The 24289-nt window shown below is 36.0% G+C and overlaps 1 protein-coding gene and 1 long non-coding RNA gene across 4 annotated transcripts; one reads left to right on the forward strand and one right to left on the reverse strand.

The window, feature by feature from the left end:
- Positions 1–8733: 8733 nt before the first annotated feature.
- On the forward strand, positions 8734–18583 carry LOC135266832 (uncharacterized). Of its 2 annotated transcripts, none has more exons than XR_010335040.1 (2): positions 8734–9161; positions 11260–11373. XR_010335040.1 is itself a non-coding variant. In XM_064358150.1 (2 exons), exon 2 carries the CDS (start codon positions 17571–17573, stop codon positions 18549–18551), a length of 981 nt encoding a protein of 326 aa, XP_064214220.1. In that variant the 5' UTR covers positions 8734–9161; positions 17546–17570; the 3' UTR covers positions 18552–18583. The 2 variants fall into 2 exon arrangements, 1 of the variants encoding a protein (XP_064214220.1); XM_064358150.1 differs by lacking the exon at positions 11260–11373 and adding an exon at positions 17546–18583.
- LOC107398856 (uncharacterized) lies at positions 12828–17524 on the reverse strand. Of its 2 annotated transcripts, XR_010335042.1 has the most exons (8): positions 17183–17524; positions 16288–16376; positions 15894–16028; positions 15784–15834; positions 14018–15733; positions 13573–13967; positions 13432–13521; positions 12828–13240 (listed from the first exon to the last, which is right to left on the reverse strand). It is a non-coding gene; the product is annotated as an uncharacterized LOC107398856 (long non-coding RNA). The 2 variants fall into 2 exon arrangements; XR_010335041.1 differs by having other exon boundaries at positions 16288–17524.
- Positions 18584–24289: the final 5706 nt, after the last annotated feature.

A 24289-nucleotide genomic window follows, 5' to 3' on the forward strand; every position in this document is an offset into this window, starting at 1 on the left:
ATCATAAATCTCTACACCTTATGGGATTGAAAAACCCCAACAAACTGGGATTACTCAGTGATAACTTACCTTGATTCACTTAAGCAATTACTTTAAGTCACTCTAACTTGGAACTGACTCTAGCTCACACTACCCCTCTAAAGTGTGGGTGAAAACTAAAAACTCATATGCAAAATTGCATATTCGAAGGCGTCTTTCTCACGGTCGACTTGGGGTGGTCTGCTTGTCACCCTGACTAGCTAATAAATTAGGCTCAAGTGTTTATGTTTCTCGAAATAAAAGTCTCGGGGTCTTTTCGGAACTTTACTGACTAATTACCCTAATTATCTACATGCTAATCTATGACGAAAAGTAAAAAAAAAACAAACTACCATTAAATTAAAATATAAATAAAAAAAATTATGACCGCTCGGACTTCAATCTACAATTATTTAATTATTATCTAATTTTCGTAACTTATACGATAATGAAATAATACGAAACGAACTAAATTTAAATGGCAAATTTTTGTGGGGGTTCGTAAGTTGGAAATAGAGACCAAATCACATCGCCAATTAGTTATCGCGCTCTTTACTCATATCCATCAATCAACACGCTCGAGTTTCTTACGCTTTCCAGAGCAAATCTTAATAACTTTAACGTGTTCATGTCTAAAGTAAATAAACCAGATTTCATTTTAAACCAAAACAGATCTATTTCGTATCGCAACAGACGGAATATAATATGGTACGACATGGTAAGTTAGAGCTGCTAGGCAGAAACAAATCAAAACTTACTCATTATTACTGCAAATCGGCTCGGAAGACTCTGGGTCTGGTAAACTGGACACTAAGAGGTAGCTAAGAGCTATCTCCACTGACAATGTAACTGACCGCAAAATGATGCGACTGATTGCGAATAAGTCTGATCAAGTCAATATGGAGATCCGCGGCTTCGTCTATTTATTAGCACAGTCATGTGACATGATCACATGGTGCAAATCTGACGTGTCTTCTGTTTGACGTTCACATACACGTGTCATGGTCATCCTTCGATTCGGGTGAGAATGTTTATAATACGTCTTTAAGCAATTAGCTTAACATGGTTTTGCACTAAATGGTGATCTATTTCAGCTCTAATTCGTACACGATATTAATTGAAATGGAATTTTCCCGATTTTAACAGTGAGAAAGTGTATAATTTAGTCTCTTTACATTGGATTTTGAAAAATAATGGCGCACAAAAAGGCAAGCGCTTTTTAGCATGTCACACCCGCAGACGTCCGCAAAATGTTCAGGTTTTCCGCTGACGAAGCATTTTTTTGACTGGGGAGCCGGGTTCCTCTCGAAGATGCGTAATGTACCAGTTTATCACAAGAAAAACAGATAGGCCTTTCCATTCTTGGTCCAAGTATGTGGGAATTGTCGCCGAATTTTCCATTTTCGGTTTTCCTCGTGGCTGGTCCGTGACCTGTCCGCTTCCGTTTGCTGACGTTGCGGTTTGTCGTTTATTGTTACGAACGCATTCTCCGCTAAAATGTTGTTAACCAGAGACTTTTTCTACACTTCGCTAACTTTGAAAACAAGATTTTTGATGTCTTTCTTACTCATCTTTGGGTCGCCAAACATCAAAAATGTTTCCGCTAATTGTGGCAGCAAACCTTTTTCGCAAAACATTCTGAAGGTCGCATCCGGCATGTGAGGGTCGTATTCCTGTTGAAGCGACAATAACTCGAAATAATAGGATTTTATGTCTTCGTTCCCTGTTTTGCATTTTTCGTGTATTTTCCTCGTCCGAATTCCTCTAGGAAGTCTGCTACTAATTGCCTCTACGTTTTTGTAGCGTTTTGTACTTCTCCTGTATACTCATTATACCATACCGACGCCGACTTTTCTAGGAAAATCGGAAGGTACGCAATTTTTAAGTTGTCGTCCCAAGCGTATTGTATTCGTTACGTTAGATTCATTCTGTATAATGTTAGAACAAGAAAAGTACGAGCTTTAGCTTTAACAACGTTTTAAACAATAGTTTACGAGAGGATAGGTGCAAATTTTTCAACTACTGTTTCCAGCCATTTCTCCTTATTTGCGAAGACCCCATTGACAGTGAATGCTTGGCACTTCAACCTATTTTATTTTATAGTCGATGTTACCCATATTTAATTCGACGAAGGGTGCTGAATGAACGCTCTTTGGTGCTTGTGGTGCAAGGCTGCGAAAGCAGTATCATTATCGTTTTTCTAATGGTAGGAAAAAACAGTTGAGTTTTTCTTAAAATCTCAGGGATGCCGGCGCTTCCTGCATCTTATTCCACATTTTAAACCACTACTCACTTTCTTTTTCGATATCATCCAAAGTGTAAAAACTTACGCTAGATGAAATGACTTGATTCCATTTTCCCAAGACAGATTTTTCATGTTACTTAGATGGAAATATGTTAACAAACATGCAGACGATTTGTATGCAGAAAAACTGTCTTTTATCGAAGATATCAGAGAATCTAAAAGGGAATTACTAGTGGCTTTCTCTAAAACTCGGATGGATTTTCGGCTGTGGGGTTGGTTTGATGCTTTTGTCGACCAGCAATTCGAGTGGCGGTTGGCAATAGCGCTTGTTTCCTTCAACGGTTGGCTGTGACGTTATCCGCATGTTGTTGATGATCAAAATATGTTCCAATATTGCAGAATATTTTGAAATTAACACCACTGCCACAACAAATGAAGATCTTGTCGCTGCTGCATGCATCTGATTTTCCTCCTCAGCTATTGTCTTCAGTGGTTTAACAGTATCGACAAAGTAATGATCCTTAAAAACAAGAATGCTTTTGTACTTCTCTGACTATCTAGTCTCACATAATTTAGGAATAATAACAATAAGTTTGCGTCATAGAACAGACTCTCGAAAAAATTTATTCTTTTCTTGATAGTACCAACGCAGTTTTGAATTTCTGGGATAACGTTTAAGTCGTGAACAAGGTTCAGCTTGTGCGAGAAGCAATGGGAGTTCAAAGCTTTCTTGTACTTTTGTACTAAAATAGTCTGCACACTGCACTCCTTCTTCTTTCCCAGACATGGTAGAACATCCATTTTATTGTGAATCACCTGCTTTAGTGCGTAAACGACATAATTCTATTAGAACACCTTCATCCAGAGAGGTAAAGCATGTGTAGCGGAAAAAATCACGACGCAAAAAGAATTGAAGACAATATAGTGGCGGTCAGCTCGATTTGCGTGTGCGTCATCAATTTCATTTTTTCATTACCAACACAAAGCTATAAAAAATTATCAAAAACAATGCAAATTTAAACAGCTAAGGGCTATCTAAGGGTGGTATCCTTGAACATTAATTTACATGTGCACTTCGACAACACCGTCAAGTGTCACGAATTTGTCAAACTGACATTGACATCGTCGCATGGTTGTCGAAAGTGTTATCGGTGTTAATCGCAAGTATTTTCTTTTCGTTTATTGTGTTTTGTGACTTGCGTTTCGTTAGATTCTGCGTTTATTAGTTCTTGTTTTGTGAATCTGTATTTTTTGTAACAACTCATAATTCAAACACTTCGTAACCTCAAAAAATATTTGATAGTTTGTCACCACTATGCCCCTGCTATGTAAACGTAGTGACAGAAATGTCAGATGACGCACACGCAAATGGAGCTGAGCGCTACCATAAATACTTTTTTCTTTTTCTTTATTAACATTTGCGAAGACTGGTGAAGTTGGATGTCCACTGGAACAGCCTCCGTAAATGATTTTGCAGACTAGTGTCCTTGAGATTGTGCATGTGCTTTTGCAACAATTGTGCACGTCCTTGTATCTAGTGAAGGGTCTAATGATAAAAGAACCCAACTTCCTCTCATTGAACTGAACACCTTTGAGTTGCTTTGAGTAACCTAGCCATGGTGAATATGTGTCTAGCCTTTGGTGATTAAATTTCCTCTTGAGACGATGTTTGGCATCTGCCGTAAAATCATAGTTTTTCGAAGGTACCCAGACATTTTCTAGAAGATGGTAATTCTTATCAACCAACAAACCGCTCGCTATACCGAGATTTTCCAATATAATATTCATGACAATCGTTGAACTGCTGTGTCACTTTCACAGTTGTCTAACACCATAGTTTAAACATCAAGAGTAGAAGTCTCGACATCAGTGTCCATCAGGGACTCGCGCGCGCGGCGTTATACAGGCTGTTCTGTTTAAACCCCACATTAGAAGTATTGGTAGTTAATAATGATAGTCATCTGAAAATTTGTTTACAACCATGATCTCGTAGGTCGTGCTTATTGAAAATATTTTCAAGATTGTGACACCTCCGGTTATGCCGGAAGTCGCTAGCAACTTCCTCATTTTAAGTGGAAAGCTATATTTTTAATGCGTTTTTGGATTACTAGAATTATTTTTTAAGGTAGTTTTCATAAGCTCTCCCTGATTTTGGGACGATAGCAATAAAAATTGAATAGAATCGAAATATTAAAAAAATCGTAAATGGGTGGCTTACTTTTTGTTGTTGGCGTCGTGGGCGAGTTGTGGTGTTCTAAAATGCCCTTGTCATTGTTTCTTAGTATTGAGTTTTAATGTAAGGAGACCAAAGAACTTATTGCTTATAAGAATCAGATTAATTTCATTTAAATTCCGAGAAAGTGAGATTTGTTATCGTCTTCCAGTGAGTGTATTTTCAATTCCACTTTATGGTTTTCTTATCGTGGAGTTGGGGAGGCATCACGAAAGCGTTGAATCATATTTTGGCCTTGAGAAACTGGCCTACGTGGCCAAGCTAGGGGTAAAATTGGCACCTAATAGGTGATCACATGACCTAACATATAAAAAGAGCCGCAGACTCAAACAAGAGAGATTCTAGAGTCAGATTCAGTAGTCAGTTGCTTTAGTCGGTTCTACCAAGTAGTACTTTGTTGCTGCAAGATAAATTTTGTTTCAATAAACGTGCGAAAATTTAAAAATTTCACTTAATCACTAGATAAACTATCACTTAATAAATTTGTTCAGGAATTATTGTGAAAATGTAATACAAAATAATAAGAGTAAAATAAGTTTTAATAAAAATCTTATAAAATATAATGACATTTTACACACATAAAGATAAAAATGGATGTAATATTTTAACAATGGAAAATATATTCTCATGGAAAAAATAGAATAATAATACATTGTATATAGAAGAAATGACAAAACTTTTATGGTAGATTATCAAATTTTAGTTTTTGGCGGCAGCTCATGAATTTCATATGGAAAGGGTTAGAAACGCTATTCAAATCATTGAAATAAAAAATCAAGACGCACAGACCAAAGTTTATTTAATTTCATATCGGACACGTCTGTACAGTTTCACGGCCTAATTCAATATCCCTCCCGGCTGATTTTTCTCTCGCTATCTGGGATACCGTCCCTCTGCCCCCTTGGTACTTCGTATGTCGAGCAAGTCGATCCGGGCTGTCTCTTAGTCTAAACATTTGCGATAATCCTAAGTGCCGTATCACCGGTGTTAAAAGATTGATCCAAGACTCCAGACTCCAACCCTGGGAACTATTCTAACAAAAGTAATTACATTTGATATGAGATACACATAAAGAAAAATAATGTTAATAAAATAAAATACAAGATAAAATATCGAAATATGGGATGATTCCCGCCAAATGTCTACCTAGACATATCTTGTCTACCTCATTATATTCCCACCCCACACCCACTTTGTGGAGAGGAATAAAATACACCTACCAATACCCGTTGTATGTCGGAGGTTGGGAGCGGCGTCGATTTAAGATGACCCCTTTAGTCACTTCCAGAATGGCCTGTAGAAGTACATTTAGGGTGGCATTGGCTTCGAAATCATTGAGGAGGCCTATGATCGACACCATATAGTATGGTAAGCCCCTAAATAATGTTGTAAATTTAAGTATGTCAAACTATTTGGAACAAATAATGAAGATTGAAAAATTGAATATAAAATTATTTGTCAAACCCAAAAATTGATTTAATCGAAAGAAAAATTAAAACATCTATAAAACATATGTCATTTTATTTGTTTTTGTAATAAATGTTATTGTTGCAAAAATTATGTTTTTATTTTTTCTTCTGTAGGAATTAATAAAAAATGTTAACCTAAATAAAGTTTTTAACCTTTTAAAAATCTGGACTCTAATAATTATTGTTACAATTAATATTTTTTTATCAGGTACAAGATATGCCTTTAATTGTGTACATTCGTTTGTATTACGTTACGTTCAGTTCGGTTTTATTTTGTATGCTTATTACAAGGAAGGTCAAGCCATCGAGAATGCAGTAAGTTGTTTGATTTATTTGTTTTATTATGACTTTATTGCTTCATTTACTAGTATGAGGAAATAATAGCGGCTTTGAGAAACACAAATTGGTATTGTTGGAATAATGCTAATCAGAAATATTACTTCAATATTTATACAATGGCTTCGAAGGCTTCGAAAATTAAGATTACCGAAAATGTTTCATTCAATTATCAATTAGGAGCGAGTGTAAGTTTAGGTATGATGGTATGGCCAGATTCGCCAAAAAGGAGCGGCTCCGGTGTACAAAACAATCGTCGCAGGGGCCGTAAAAGATAAAAGTATATGATTACTAGTTAAAAGAAAAATGTACAAAAATTTCTTTTGGGTTGGGCAAGGATCATAGAATTTGTGATATGTAATTGATCAAAATAATATTGTTAAAATCGGTTCGTTAATTCGGAGAAATAATACTCGGATTTCACCACAGATTTTTATTTGGTCTTTCTTTAGCAAGGGCCAGGCTAAGACTAACTCCACATTCTCATACAAAAACTGATAATTCCTAAACTTTCCCACAAAATGCACACCACTAAATTAAAAATCATGTTAACTAACACTGATAAGCGCAGCGTTGACAGGGTGGGTTGCAGACGACCAAATGCGCTCCAACTCTACGTTAAGATAACTCGTACTTAGAATAACGATTGATATGTCTGGGAAACAAAACCAGACCAATTAATAAACTAATTTTCAATTACATTACTATGAAAACTATTACTTCCTAGACCCATGCTTACACGTTATTAAAAAAAATGTACATATATATTTTTTTATACTATTAACAATATATTGGGAACCAAGGAGATAAAAATTTCGTACTTACGCATTATTGATGAGAAAATTCCGTGGGAAGGTTCACACGCCACAATGGTTGTGAGACGGTTGATATGGACCAGTGTGTCTAAGCTCATGTTTCGCTTGATAACAATTTTCTTCGTCTTAAAAATTGTGCAATATTGTAAATTTAAATAAATGAAAGGGTCGGCGGCAGGCAGGTTTTGTAAATGGGGTAGATGCAGTATGTAATGCACCCCCTTTTTTCAGATTGCTGATTTTCGGAAAGGAACGAGGAAAAGTATCATAGAAAGCCTACAATTAAACGCAATAGCTTTGAAATTTTTGTGCGGTTTTTGCCAGACTTTCGTTTGTTGCTGAAAAAGGACCAACCGTGCGGTACGGGTTAAAAATAAAAATGCCTAATGGAGACGAGTTTCCACCAGACTGTGATCAGCGTCAAAATCGGGACCGATAGCCCCAAATGCAACTGGGAACGACCGCGGTGGCATCACAATTGATTCCAACATTTGGTGGGGAAGGTTCTATTAAAACATTTTTGTGTTACGTTGAGTCGCGATTTTGGAACAGCTAAATGATATCTTAAAGTCACGCGTATAAAGCTCCAGGGGGCGGCTCGCCGAATGGTTGAGTGGAATGAAGATTTGCGTGATCCTCAATGCACCTGGTAGAAATTAAAAACGGCTCTACTAATGTGACGGGCCCAAAAAAGGCCCTTGTTTATTTCAAAATTAGGCAATACCCGGATGTCACAATTATTCAGAAGATCAAACGAACTTACCAAGTGAAGTTCGATCTTAATTATATGTAGCACCTTGCACTTAGATCATTAAGTGTAGTACCCTTTCTGTATGGACAACTTCACACATGTATCAAATCATAAAACCAAATTTTTATAACTCCCGGTATATTTCCACGCATGCGCTCATTCTGTTTAAAGTCAATTGTCGCACCTTTAGGGTAAAGTGGTTAACCACGGGGTTGGGAGGGACTGATCTGCGAACAAGGTGCTACATATAATCAAGATCCAACTTCACTTGGTAAGTTCGTTTGATCTTCTGATTATATTTGCACCTTGCACTTAGATCATTAAGTGTAGATGTTGAAAGCTGTTGCGACAAACGAGTGTACCAATCAAGGCAGATATAAAGTAAGAGTCTACAAGACATAACAACACAATTGTTTTGTTTTCATTTTTGTTTATTATATTTTTTCTTCTGTTTCTTCTGCTCCTATTCAAGTATTTTCCTGTTTTGTACTGAGATACGGTGAGTAACCTCGATTAAATTTTGCCCAAATAAAGACAAAATAAATAACTAAACGCTCAAGGATAACTTCACTAAATAAGTGTTTTAAGAATGACTTTTTTATAATGAACGGAAATTTCTATTCAATCTGCCGTTTGGTAGTGCGCAAAGATTGCAAAGTTATCACACTACAAGACTGGCCACACATCTGCTGAGATAGAACAAAATGTGTTTGGACGTGGTTATGAGTAGACGTCCTGAGAGATAAGTCATCTAAATTTTGGAAAGCAAACTTTGGGCTCTTAATAAGACCAGGAACTAATGTGACGGGCCAAAAGGCCCTAGTTTATTTCAAAATTAGGCAATACCCAAATGTCGCAATTGTTCCATATTTGTGTCAATTAGATTAAAAAGGGAGCAATTACCAGAAAAAAAAACAAAACTATAAATTACTGATAAAAATTTAAACACATTAAGAAAAATTCCAAAATTATTATATAAAACAAAGAAAGTCGCTCGTCATCGTGGATAATTTCACCAAAATATCGCAATAGGTTAGGGCTAGTTCATGGAATTTTGTTAGATCCGGAAAACAGAGCCATAAATTAGTAAATTGATGACAAAAGCTGGTCAAAATTTGGATATAAAAGCGGACCGACAAAACAAGTCGCCAATAATTCAGACTTATTACTTCTGAATGCTTAGTCGCTAATGTCAAGTGAATAAAATCACTATACGTGACGATTTGTGAAGTTTTACTTCTGGGTGTTGAGACTTGTGAAATTGGTACTACCAGTTCCTCTTGGAAAATGAGCTGTAAGTGTTAATTTTCTTAAATCCGATTGTTTCAACAAAATGATTAATCACCTATTATTTCGGTTATTAACATACAATTATGAAAGAAGATCAATCACCAACTAATAACTTTAAGATTTATTAGACAAATGACCGGGATGAACTCAAAATTTTGTAAGAAAATATACCGTGTAAAGATTGACACGCTTTTCGAACATCTTATCTAAATTACGTGATTTCAAGCCGCCTTTAAGATTAATTGAAATTATGGTTTGTGCTCTTTTTAACCTATTTTAACCTTTGACTATTCTCAAGAGATTACCGAAAATTGTGACACTACTGATACCACTCTCCTCCAGTAAAACTTTAATTAATTGTTTCATTTTATTTGTTAAATAATTACCATAACTTTGTAACAAATGTTAATCCATGCAGAATCAACACAATGATTAACGAGAAACTTTTGTTCAGATTTCTTTACCTGTATCTTGTAAAGTTTTCTAATCATTTAAAGCTGTAATTATTGTTTAACCTTAGATATTTTCTTTTATACATTTTATACTCTTTTATCTAAAATGTCTTTAATTGACTGTATTCCTAATCCTGAACAAAACTGTTTCCGCAACATAGCCGGAAATCCTACGTTCAAATAAATTTATTCGCTCTGTAGTGGGAAAACTGCTCAGGCCCTTTTGGAACTCAAAATAAAAACATAAATACAAACTGAAAAACTCAAAAACCCGCCACAAACGAATTGGCGCAGTCAGTAGGATTCACAGTTATGTTTGGGAGAATTTTTCAAAAATAAAGAAAATTCTTACATGAAAATCTTGTGGAAAAAGAAATAATTGAAAAACTAGGTCACAGCATGTTTGTCGTCAAAAGTTTAAAAATGACCAAGGAGATCAGAGGTCGTGTCGAATCTCAGATAAGAGGGTGATGAGTAATTATTTCTTTTGCGCTTTGGAAACATTGTATTAATACGTTATCACTTGCTTGTCGAAATTTTTATCAATTTTGCCAAATAACATAAATGAAATTTATTAAATTTATTAGTGCTCTATTTTGAAACACTGTTGAATTTATCCAGGTAACTAAAGTAACAGAGTAGGTATGAAAATGAAGCGAGAAAACTGGTACAAAATTCTATTTAATTACAATTAATAATAACTAACAATATAATATATAATATATAATATAAAAATAAAAATAAAAATTGAAAAGTGGCTATTAAGCCATGGACATGGGGGAGTACCATGCCTCCACCCATGCCTCGACTAAGTCCAGGTCCCACGCTACTATAAAATCCCATCGGCGCACGTAGCAGCGCCGACCCAAAGGCTGGGGAGTGGTGGAGAAGGTGACAAAAATCACCTCCATATCCTCCACCACGTAGGCCGGAACCATCATCAAGATACGGTCCACAAATAAAAGCGAAAGCGTGGGGGGCTCGAGGACCATAGCCCCGAGAAATCTCGACAAAAACCACCAGGTACAAAGACAGCTGAAAGTAGAGAAAAGCTAATAAAAATCAAAATAAATCAGTTATATGAGATAATTGGAAAGTGTTCTTAAAAATTAAATCAAACTACTAAAAGAGACAAAATAGTTAATTAATGATAAAATCAGTAAATATTTTTCCAAAAGCAGTTAAAAACAAAAATAAAAATAAATATTAACATATTATGCAACAAAAGGCACAAACTATCACCTGCACTACAAACTATCACCTGCACTATCAGTCAAAATAAGATGGTACTACCCATTATTAGTTCTTTTCAAAACGACTGGTGGAACTGAACTAAATTGAAACTGAAGACACTTTTTAAAAGTCGGAAGGAAGAAGGGTAGTGTCACGTGATTGTCCCTTATCTTTTATTGAAATATTTACATCAGACACTAAAATAATTTTCTGGAGGATAAAAATTGTGAAAATTTCCAATAATTCTATTGTCCACCGGTTAAAGCAAAAAAAAAAATTTATAAAGTTCGCGTTACGATATTTACAATTAAATCAAATCAAAAACGGCTGAAAAATATGGAATTTTACAGCTGAACTCGTAACGAATCCATCGTTGTAATTAAGATAAGACAATCTAATGCATCCGTTCCTTTGTAGGTGCCGTATCCAAACGGACACAATAATATAAAATTCGTGGAACGCAAATACAAATAAAATTACTGCGAAATTTAGAAAATTCTGAGTTGCAAAACATAAATTAACTTCAAAAAATATATATATATATATATATATATATATATATATATATATATATATATATATATATATATATATATATATATATATATATATATATAGACGTATTAACCGCCTTTACCAAGCCCAAAAAGACATATTCTCCGGTGGATACCAAGCCCGACACCTACTTACGAAGCCCGACTTCGGGCTTCGTAATTTTCACGTGTATAAATCGTTTTCCCAGCATTGGTACGATCCACAGACACGAGGGGCACATTTTCGACTTGGCTTCCTAAAGTCGGTTTATATCTCAAAACATACACGTTTAGTTCGAGGGTTTGCCGTATAGGGGGCGTACGGTCGCTGATGTATATACACTATAGATGTTCTCCCGATTTTAACCACCCCGAGACGTTTGGCGCTGTATCCGAAGCCCGTCAACGTGGCAAACGCGCATCGCTAACTAAATACATCCCAACATAAATTCAAGCAATAGGTTTAATGAGCACAAGTCCCCCGGACTCGAAAAAAAATCTATTTCTTCCAGTTTTTTGCACAAGCATTATAATATTATTTTAATTATTTTTATATTTAATATACAGAGTGAGTTTAAAGTAAGGCACAAAATTCTTAATTCTTTTATTTTTCAAAAATAAAAAAAATGCAAAAACAGGTAACTTAGTATTATAATTGAGCCCAAATTTGACCTAACTGGATTAGTCATGGCGGCCAATATGGCGGCGCTATTACGTCATTATAGTTTTTTTTAATGAAACGATATCATTTTTTTAGTATAATTGGAAGATTTACTAATAGGTCTTTACAATTGTGCTACTTATTTTACTTGTAGGTGAGCCGACTGCGAAACAATTTTTTTTTAATTTTTATAATAAAATTCATATTTTTGATAAGAATTACGAATTTCATGCGTTACTTTAAACTCACTCGATGTAATTATAGTTAGCTGTCTAGTTAAACTTAATGAATTCTTAATTATATTCTATTAACATTATGAGACTATTGGTAAGTAACTTATAAATTAATTTAGAATTATTTGTTGAAATAAATTCTTTTTTAAAAAGCAACAAAACTTCAGGCCTTTATATAAAGGCTGTAAAATCACTGTAAATTTATTATGTAGGCAGTAAATGACAACATCATCCACGAGTGATTCCCGGACAGAAGATTCCACAAGAAATGACGACTGGCTCTTCTCAGAGCCACTAATTTTTTCAGCAAATAAAAAATATTCTCACAATGCTCACACTTTAAAATAAATAAAGAGATAACCGTTAGTCATTTAACTTAAAAAAAAAACTCATTTACCACTATAAAATAAAGGTGAAACAAGATGATAAAACAGTCTTAGTGGTAATTATCAATAAATTAATCACATTTTTTACATTTCATTTTATTATTTTGTTTTATAATTACCGAAAAGGTTGAATAATATACCATAAAAACAGTAAACGGATTGAATTAAAACATTTATTAAGAAAAATAAAAGAAATTCAAACAACAAAAACTAAATTGCAGTACAAAACTCAAAGTACAAATTATTGGTTAAATACAAATAATAGAGAAAATGCAAACCACAAACATAAAACAGCAATTCAAATTCAAACATACAATATGAAAAAAATACAGACAATTCAAACAACTATCACAAAATAACAGTTTAAAACTCAAAGAACAAATTATTGATTACGGTATGTGTTGTACACTAATGTTTTCACTAGCACCCAATTTACACACCCAAGAATATCATTGTGTTGAGAGATAAGTTCCTCGCATTCATGTTTCTTCGGAGCAACTTTCTTTAGAATGTGACCACGAAAATGATGCAGCACGATCCTTTTTTCTTTTTCTGACCATCGATGTCGCACAGAGTTTGAAGATTCTACATAACAAATATCATTAACATACAGTGTAATCTTTTTCAACCCCAAACACATAAAATATGATTAGCGTAAGTCTAACTACCATCACCTTCGAACTGAAATTTCGTGTTAAAATAATCATATTTTTTGTTTGTGCGAGTTTAAAAATGTCCAAATGGTATTTAATTAAAGTTAAATGATTAGGACATACCACTTTTCTTTCCAAGAGGCTTATTCTTTCCTCCTGCATTCTTTCTATTGTTATTAGTGTCTACTTCCATTTCTGAATTATTTTCTTTTTCTATAAAACAAACACCATAAACGTAAAACTTATTGTATATATTATAATTACCTTTTTTCTTTCCAATACTTTTATTCGTATTTTCTGTTTTCTTTGAATTCCCATTAACATCTTCTACTTCTGCATCTGCTTCCTGTTCCATGTTGCTACTACATACTTCCTCTTCTAGATTTAATTGTTCTGTGACTGTGTTTGTATTATTTTCTGCATTTTCGTTTTTCTTTTCTTCTTTATTTTGTAATGAAGCATTTGCCGCTTTTTTAAGAACTTTTTCTGCAAGTGGTATTGCTTCATCTGTTTCACTTTCTGATTCCGAACTGTAGTAGATATCTCGCTCTAATTCAATCTCATTTAGACTTTTTCCTTTAAACTGTTCGCCTTTTCCTTTTTCTAATAACAAAAGAATCTTAGCCACTTTGGCCGTCTGGTAAATATCTTGCGGTAATCTACATAAATATGTAAAGTGAAATAAAAATATTCAAAAATAAAATATTACCGATAGAATTCTGCATGTGTTTTTTTAGTATGACCCATAAATGTAGCAACTTGTTCCATCTCATTGTCTTCCATACTCATTAGTTGTAAAGTCGTAGCAATATGTTTTCTAAATCTGGTAGATGTTAAAAGATTAGGATTTTTTGCTCCACAACTAGAAGCAAGTTTTCTCATTACGTTGCTTCCATTCATCCATCTGTCTTGAGATCCAGGATTTGCAAATAGGAAAGGATTTGATGTTGGCACAATAGATGTTTCGGTTCTGATTTTAATTAGACAATCTATAAATTTTTGTAGTTTTATGGAAAATAAAATTGGAACTGGTTTAGAGCCTTTGCCACCAGTGACCACTCTTTTAAATCGTTTACTTAAAATTTCTTCCACCGATGTGAGAGAACGCATAAATGCTTGTTCACCTTCAATAACCGAGTTCTTGTCAGCCGAAATGTATGTTGCCAATTTTAAATACTGAACATCGCCAACACGTTTTCGATTGAACATTATTGTTAAAGCCAAAACACATTGTGCTAAAGTTTTATAATTTTGTCGCATATTTGTTTTTCCCTCATTTATCAAGTTATTATATGCTTTGTCCGCCTGTTCACTAATAAACGTTTGTAACGTTAAAATGTCGCTTGTTAGAGGTAGTTCTGTTGGTTTTTCCCAATGTTTTTCTTTTAAGTTTTTCAAAGCCAAACTTGAAAGCTCATTACACCAATGACCACTTATTAGTTTTTTCAGTTCCTTGATTTCTGTTTTCTTTTCTCTATCATCTTCCCATCTTAAGTTCGGCAAATGTCTCTTTTCAATGACAACTTTTAAGGCTACGTCACATAAGATTTTCAAATTAGTGCCCATATGCAACGCAAGCGAGGGTGCCTTGAACATTTTTGTTTCGGCATTGTAGCCACTTATTTCTTTAGCTGCCGATACCAAATGCTTAAAATTTTCAGGCTTTAAAGCGTCAAAAAGAGTACAAATTGTTCTGTCCATTAATTTTAAAGCAATCAATAATCTGGCCATTTCTCTTATCTTATTTGAAACAACGGTAGCAATTTGTTGTCTTTTGTGTTTATTTAATAGCGTTTCTCCACACAAACAAATTATTGAATCATTTTTCGCTACTGCACTAATCTCGTCTGGACGCATTATTCCAAAAACTTCCTTTTTCAGACGAGATTTTTTCAAAAATTCATCATTTTTTACGACAAGTAATGATGCAAAAGTTTGAGATCTGGCTAGACAATTATTTCCAGGCGTCGCTTCGTCTGGAGGGCGTTTTTTACAACCTTTGACATGCTTATAACAAAAGTTTCTTACTAAAGTAACCTAAGCAATATGTGCAAACAAAATACTCAACATCTGGGTTTTTTGAGGTTCTGACAGGATTCAAAATCCCTTTTTCATTCTTTAGATGAAAGTATCCTTGCTTTCTTAATGACTCAATTAGAGCTAAACGTTCTTTGCTCCGAGGTTTAAGACTTTCAAGGAGCTGCACTTCTTTACTCTTTTTGTGGTGTCGAAGTAGATGGCGTGTAAAATGGGTGCTAACATCATTAAAACAAATAGGACATATTGTTGGCCTTTCCCTAGCAGATTGCTTCTTAATATAATCTTGGTTTGGCTTTTGAATACGGGTAAGAGAATCATTAAGAGCATGTGGCTCGGTTTCGTTACAAGGATTTTGTTCAAGTGGACTGCACGTATCTTTTGAACACTGAATATAATGGAAATTAAACACTATTTAAAATAATTAATTCAACCTACACCAGGTAACGAAGTAGGATCTATTTTAATTCGATCTTGAGATGTGGTAATCTAAAAGTAAGTTTCAAAGTCATAATGACGAAATAAACCACTATCTAATAATTATTTACCTGCTTTAGATATGGAATATCAGGAGAAGGCTGGGCAGAATCTGAATCTGACCAATTAAAATTAGTAGTTGGATGTTTATCAGGAGGTACATATTCACTACCAGAGCTCGCAAAATCTTGAAAACTGCTTGTGCTCTTAAAAAAAAACATTTAATTTTTCCTTCAACAAAATTTCAATTTACTGGCAACGATTAAATCTATTTTTTTTAGAAAAACTTTTCAATTTTTAGGTAATGTTTAATTAATAATAATTATTTAAAAATATTACAGAAAAAATAAAAAATAATTTAAGCATCACGTATTTAATAGAAAAAGCTAATTTTTGAGTAATTTTTAAATTAAACAAGATTATAAGTTTGAAAAAACTGCCTATAATTGTTCCAAAAAAACTTACACTTCTTGATTCTGAAGAAGGTGGTCTGGAGTATGTAGACCTTTGACGTTTAGGTAAATGAGTAACTTCACCCACGTCTGTCACATGTGCTGCAACAATTTTGCGTTATCCAGCGTTGGGCAAAAGTATGAAACCAAGCGTTTTGTGCCTAAACTATGTACTCGACGAAAGAACCAATTACTGCATTACCAACTACTTTAAAAATGTGATTATTTTTCAAGAATAAATTTTTTTGAAGCTATTTTAGTTTTCGAATTATTGAAAAAAATGTTTTTTGTCAAATCGCACCCTGCTACGGTGATTTTTTTGGTAAAAGGTTATGCTCCAAAAATAACTTCTAATTTAATAAAATTAATTTTAAACCAGTATTTTTTCTTAAATAAATTATTAAATTTGCCTTCCAAATTCGTACCGAAGCTTCGAATTTGGCCGAAGTGGTTGTATCCCTAGATGTTTATGTTTGCGAAAATTTTGGCGAATCAAATTAGTGGATTAAAAGCATCAATGGATACAACCACTTCGACCAAATTAGAATAATCTTTGGAATGATTTCAGGCCGGAAGTTCTATAATTTATTAAAAAAAACATTGATTTAAAATTATTTTTATTAAAACAGAAGTTATTTTTAGAACATTAGCTTTTACCAAACAAATCGCCGTGGTAGGGTGCCATTTAAAAAAAAATTTTTTTTGAATAACTCCAAAACTAAAAGGAATTTCGAAAAAAATTATTCTAGAAAAATGATCACATTTTTAAAGTAGTTGATGATGTAGCTTTTGCGTAAAATACATAGTTTAGGCACAAAACGCTTGGTTCCAGACTTGCCCAACGCTGTATATTAATAATTATTTATCTAAACTTTGGCGTAAAAATGGTAATAAAGATGCATAATTACCTGTTTCATTTTGAGCAGCTAAACTTATGAGAAATTTAGTTCTGTCCATTCTGGTAGTACAAACCAACACACTACACTAAGTAAACTCTCAAATATGTTAAAAAAAGTGCATAATATTTTCTAGAAACCAGATAAGTGCAGCCCTATTGAAGATTTGGATATTTGTAATTTTATTGAAAGGAACTGCGTACTAGGTAAATATTGACAACACTGTCGGGCTTCGTATAATGCGCAAAACCTCCTCAGAATATACAAACGGGACTCATATAGTAAGTAATACATAGTGGGCTTTGTGAAAGCTGAGAAATATGTTTTCAACTGTATATTGAAATATATATATATATATATATATTAATGCGGTAGAGTTGCGTTCATTCACAAAGACGAAATGTCCGATTCACAACCTTCGATTCACAATGATGACGACCATCATCGTGAAGGTGAAAATCCTCGACCAGAACTCAATCGTCAGGGAGGTGACGGTAGGGCTGGAGGACCACTAGGGTCAGCGGCGGCCGCATCTCATTTGATACCCACATATTCAGGTAAAGGGTCGGTAAAAACCTTTATCAGTTTTGTGGAAGATACTGCAGAGTTAGAGGGGTGGACAGAATTGCAAACGGTCAAGGTGGCTCGTCTGAAATTGCAAGGACCAGCTCGACGCATGGTCGAGTGGAATGAAGAACTACGAGGCATCGATTGCACTTGGAATCGATTAAAAGCTGCGTTGATTCACCGCTTCGAGAAAAAAATCTCAGCCGTGGACGCACTGCATCAATTTCGCAAATGCAAACAGCGAGTTGGCGAAACTGTTACCGAATTCGCTGAACGTCTGCAGATGTTGGGAGCAGCGACAATTAAACGCACCGGAGATCAAGGGAGAGATCGATGGGCCAGAGCCAATCTGCTAACCGAATGTTTACAGCAATTCTTGGAGGGATTGGCAATGCCAGTACAAAAACGTGTAATGTCATCTAACCCCGACGCTTTCGAAGAGGCGGTCGAAAAAGCCCTACTCGAGGAACAAATTGAAGACCGGCTGAAGAAGAAAACAATACAACGAGGGATAGATGCTGAAGAAAAAACGGAATCCGGTCACGGTCAACAGCAGGTTCAGAGGCGCTCTTATCAATCCCAACAATATCGTCAAATCACATGCTTCGGTTGCGGAGCCAGGGGACACTTTAAATCGCAATGTCGCGTATGTTTTACCTTCGGGAAACCGGGTCATTACAGTCGGGAGTGTTTTTCGCGTAATCGCCAACAAAATACGGCAAGAGGGCAAGGTCGCAACGAAAATAGGAACGCGCCTTTAAACGGGAACAGGGCCGTGCCCGTATCGCACGGTGCGGCCCGCAGCAGGAATTAAAACCCGATAGTAATACCTCTCAACCCCGTATTTGCAACATCAAGATTTCCAAACACAACTCCATCTCTCTTATCATTAATGAACGCGAGTCAAAAGCTCTTATCGACACTGGGCCAGATATTTCGCTGGTCAAATATTCTGCTTTGACCCCGGATCAACTTAAAACAATTACCGGAAATAATTTCATACTTAAGGACGTACAGGGAGCGATTATAACAAATAAAGGACAAATTGACTTGAACATACACATAGATTATGATGTTGTGATTAGACACAAATTCATCGTGGTAGAAAATGCAATACGATTCAAGGGTTCAATTTTAATAGGGTTGGACTTTTTACATGAATTTAAAGTAAACATTTGCTGGTCAGAAAAGATGGTCGAAATTCTAGGGTACAGGATACCTTTAGAAACTGAAGATCAAATACGCATGATTGATTTAGATAATCACGCAGATAAACGAAAAGAAAAATTTGCCGGCTTGGAGCACGCGGATGTGATGACTAACGTTGGCGCCAATATGAATAATTTTCGAGATGTAAGTAAGAATTTGATGAACCTTGAAGTAAATAAGGATTGGGTGGACCATGCAGCATAACTATCTGGAGGATAATCTCGCTGACACAAAAGAAGAAATGCTATTCGATTTTAATGTACCAAAGGACCCTCGGACCACTGTAAACCGCAAGGAGCAGCTTAACGGACCGGAGGATAATCTCTTTGGTACAAGTGACGTGAAAAGTAATGACGAAGCTATCCGAATAGAATTTAATAGGAAGTTGGAACAAGATGAATTGAGTATAAAGACGGTTATAGATGAAGATAATGAACATACATCCGCAGGAAGAAGTCTATCTTTTACCACCCTGGGCCCAAACGTGATAAAAGATGAACTAAATTCCGTAAAAAGTAGAAAAGAAATAAATTTAGACCATGCATTTGACAATACGACCAAAGTTCGATTATTGACCAAAATATTAGTGGCGGCTCGAAGTCGCGCACTATGTGTAGGCTTACTTGACAAACCCTTGGAATCAGACGTAATCATCATTGAACCCCACGAGAAGCAAACACACAAAATATTAACAGCTCGCGCTCTCATCAGAAATCGAAAAGAAATAAATGTTCAATTATTGAATCCTAACCATGCTCCCATTATAATACAAAAAGGTGAGGTAATTGGATTGGCATATACCGTGGAAGAAACCCTGAGTGAAGAAAAGGAAGAAGTCATCACCAGGAAACTCACCGTTGATTCTGCAGAAGTGGAAGAACTTTTGAAAACGTTAAACTACCCTCGTCACGACACAAACTTGTGGCGACAAAAATTTGAAGAATTAATAGCGGAATATTATGATATATTTCGTGTACCAGATCAACGATTAACCAGTACCACGGAAGTAAAACATAGAATTATTACAGAAGATGTACCTCCAATTGCGAAAAGACCTTATAGAGTAAGGACAGTACAGAGTAGAAAGGACATTTTGGATAAGGAAATCCAAAACTTGCTGGACAATGATATTCAAGAAAGCACGTCGCCTTGGTCAGCTCCGGTAATTTTAGTAGAGAAAAAACGTCACCCAGGAGGGGAATCAGAATTCAGACTTTGCATCGACTATAGGGAACTAAATAAAGTTACAAAACCTGATTTTTTCCCTCTACCACTATTGCAACATACTATTGATCAATTAACCGACTCATGTCTATTTTCCATAATGGACATGGCAAGTGGTTATTTTCAAGTTGAACTTTACCCCGATGACAGAGAAATCAGTGCATTTAGCACTCCCACAGGACATTACGAATTTAAAAGAATGGCGATGGGGCTACGAAATGCACCCAGTACATGGCAGAGGCTCATGTACACGACATTCTCGGGAATGGTCGGTCTGGAATGTCTGGTTTATCTGGATGACGTTATAGTATTCAGCTCATGGGATTGTACGGAACATCTTAGACGATTAAGGAATGTATTTGAAAGAATGCGAAAAACCAATTTAAAGTTTAAGCCGACTAAATGCAATTTCATGCTTGAAGAAGCCAAATACTTGGGCCACATAATTTCTGCCGAAGGAGTAAAAACAGACCCAGAGAAAACAAAAGCTGTTGAACAATAACCAATTCCTAAGAATCAAAAGGAAGTTCGTGCCTTCTTAGGACTCTGTGGTTTTTACAGAAAATTCATCCATAATTTTGCAACTAAAGTCAAACCTTTAACAGAATTAGCCAAGAAGGACACTAAATATCAGTGGAAGCAAGAACAGGATGAAGCGTTTAATAGCCTTAAGCAAGCCTTACTCATGCCACCAGTACTCAAGTGTCCTGATTTTCGACGGCCTTTTAGTGCAATTTTATCGCAAAAATACGAAATCGAACATCCAATCTGTTATGCAAGCAGAAGCTTGAAGGACGCGGAAACCAGATACACCACGATTGAACGGAAGGCATTGGCTCTTGTCTGGGCTGTCAAATACTTCCGTTGTTATTTGACAGGTGCTCGATTTACTATAATTACGGACCATCGATCTTTAAAATACCTTTTAACAATAAAAGAACCTAGTTCACGCTTAGCTAAATGGGCTATGTCCTTAACCGAGTTCGACTTTGAAGTTCAATACCGTCCAGGAAAACAACATCATGTTGATGCTTTTACCCGCTTAGAATACCCGCAAGAGGAAATGTCGATTCAAGCCATACAACAGGATTTTACTCCAATTATCTATAACCTGGAGGAGATCAAGAAAGCCCAAAGCGAGGATAAGGACATTCAATCCTTGTTACTACAAGAGGGATACTACCAATCTCCTAATGGATTATGCTACAAGGAACGACTGGATGGAGAGCGACATGATAAATTATTGGTGCCCAAAACAATGCAAAGAAGAATCCTTCAATTGTACCATGATTCTCCTTTTATGGCCCATGGTTGACGCACCAAAACAACTGAATTACTCAAGCGAGAGTTCTATTGGAAGGGTATGACAGAAGCCGTAAGAAAATATTGTGAAGGTTGTGATTCATGTAACATCAGGAAAAATCACCCGATACCAGCAGCGGAAATGCAAACAATGCCTGTACCCACTTGTACATTTGGACTTGTCTCAATGGATATCGTGGGACCACTTAATGTGACCAGTAGTGGAAACAAATACATTTTAACCTGCATGGATTACCTAACCAGGTATCCCGAATGCATGCCAATAAAGGACATGAAAGCAGAAACCGTCGCTAGAGCTTTCATCACTAACGTGATTTTACGGCATGGAACACCTAGAATTCTTCTAACAGATTGTGGGACACAATTTGTGTCCGACTTATTCACTGAGGTTTGTCTAAAACTTCAAATAGAGAAAATTCAAACAAGTCCTTACCGTCCTTCAACTAACGGTGTGATCGAAAGGATGCATCACGTTTTAAAAATAATGCTTTCTCATTACGTCACAGATGAAGAAAGTGATTGGGACGAGATGTTACCTTACGTTCTTATGGCCTATCGAAATAGAAGACATGATGCAACAAATGAATCACCTTTCTTTCTAATGTTCGGTAGGGATATGGAACTCCCATTCTACACTCTCATTAAACCCGATCGCGTTAGATACAATCTTGACAGTCACTATCCCGAAGAACTCATGGCACGAATGAAAAAGGTTCTACTCCAAGCTGCAGATTATTCAGAAGCAATAAATTTCAAACGACGGGATCGTTTAAACAGAAACCGTAAACTCCGAGATTTCCAAATTGGTGATCGAGTCTACCTATACACACCTGCAGTAAAAGGCAAGAAATTAGCTTCGAAATTCTACCCCAAGTGGACGGGACCATTTAGAATCATCGCTCAAACAGGCGCAGTTAATTATAAGATCTAGGAAGTAGGAGGAGTAAAAGAACTTCTAGTACACGCTGATCGTATAAAACCATGGAAGACAAATCAACAGGAACTTCAGAGGAACCAACAGGAAGAAACCAATTCAGGATACAAAACCCGAATGAAGCGATAATGATCAGCCTGACCCCCCAGAAGTACCTGACCTGACCTGACTTGACCTGACCTGACCTGACCTGACCACTACCATCTAGGAACGTGGTATCCTTTTAGAGAAGAAGACGGGGATGACCCAACCACCTCTTGAAGCCAGGTTACAGGAACTTCTATCATAACTGATCTTGAATGGGATGGACAGTTCGACTACAGACACCATGATGAATTAACCTCTGAGGATGAGTATGAAGATGCAATAGACTATCCAGGGGACATTGTAAATCAAGAAAACCCTCACCACACCAGAAGTAGAGGAAATGTTCCAGAACACCCTTGGGTTTTGCGAAGAGCCATATAATATATTGAGCAATAAAAATATTTAAAATTAGCCTACGTAACTTAGATCTCGATTAGAATCTAGATAAGATAGAACTCAAACCCTCTCAGAAGATAACGGAAGAATTTCTATTGCAGATTTACCGCTCATTCTCGTCTTGGTGGGCTGTATTATGGGAAAAACGAACTCCCTCATCGCATATGATTGTCAAAATGCATCTACTAAACGACGTATCTCCATGCCCAGATCCTACTCTTAGTTACAGTTCTGAACCCAAGTCCATACAAGTAATCCAGAAAAATCAATTTGAAAAAATACACGTGAAAACTTGTCTAATGGAAGTAACTCGTCTAATCATGCACTGTGGAATGTTTAGTCACTCCAGCATGGTTTCACGCGGCTTATACACCTATCTCCATAAGACAGGACGAGATGGCTGTCTTGGCATCCATGAACATCAAGAATATCGCGGATTCTATGGACATGTCTTCTCAGGGTTAACACCTAATAGTACCAGTGGAGGAACAATTACAATAGCCGGAGGTGTTAGCATGGATGGAAAATGTACTGGGACTAGTTACACCGACAATGGAATAACTTGGGACGACGTGGTCGTTACGGCTTCGGTAAAAATAACTGTTCAAGACTATGAGGCCAACTTGAAGCTGGATCAGGACGAAATAAGTTTGCGAGGAGGAGTTACTTGTTCATTCCTGACGGGATACTGTATCGACGCTGTCATTGGAGAAACTGTCTGGAATCCAGTAGCCTTACCAGACTGTGATAAATATTCAGTGATATTTTGCGGAAAGGGACACATAATTCGTCAGGTGAACGACCCTCAAGCCACAAGCTACTTAGTGGTGGAACAGGGCGATAAAGTATTTGCATTATCACTCATGAAACCCGATGCGGTGTGTGGAATGCGCGTTTGGCAAACTGAACATCCTAAATTATTAGTGACAGAAACCGAACCGGAACTCATTTCACGAAATTGGAAACAACAAGTGACCACCGAAAACATCGATTTAACAGCTTATATCAATTCGAAATTCCTCTACATGGAAAATCACTGAAAACTTCAATTGACCGTGCCTATGCCTACACCATCCATCGAAGATGTCTTCTTAGACGAGAAATCTTAAAAAATCGATTAGTGTTGGCACCTTTATCTCCAAATGTAGTCAGCACGTTGGTGAAAGGACAACTTGGATTTATTGGGAAGGTCGCGGGGGAAACCTTATACATTTTGCAATGTGTATCTAGGGTGGTAGAAATCCGAAGAGAAAAGGGTTGCTACATGGAACTGCCTGTTAAGGTGGATAACGAGACCTATTTCATGTCACCAGTGACAAGAATTCTTCAACGTTATGCAGAACAAATCGAATGTAGCACTCTAGTACCACCATTGTACA

This window comes from Tribolium castaneum, chromosome 7, assembly GCF_031307605.1.
Source record: "Tribolium castaneum strain GA2 chromosome 7, icTriCast1.1, whole genome shotgun sequence".
In the NCBI taxonomy this organism is placed as follows: Eukaryota; Metazoa; Arthropoda; class Insecta; order Coleoptera; family Tenebrionidae; genus Tribolium; species Tribolium castaneum.

Coding starts and splice junctions, on each gene's coding strand:
- LOC135266832 (XM_064358150.1), top strand. CDS start 17,571: ATGTCCGATTCACAACCTTCGATTCACAATGATGACGACCATCATCGT.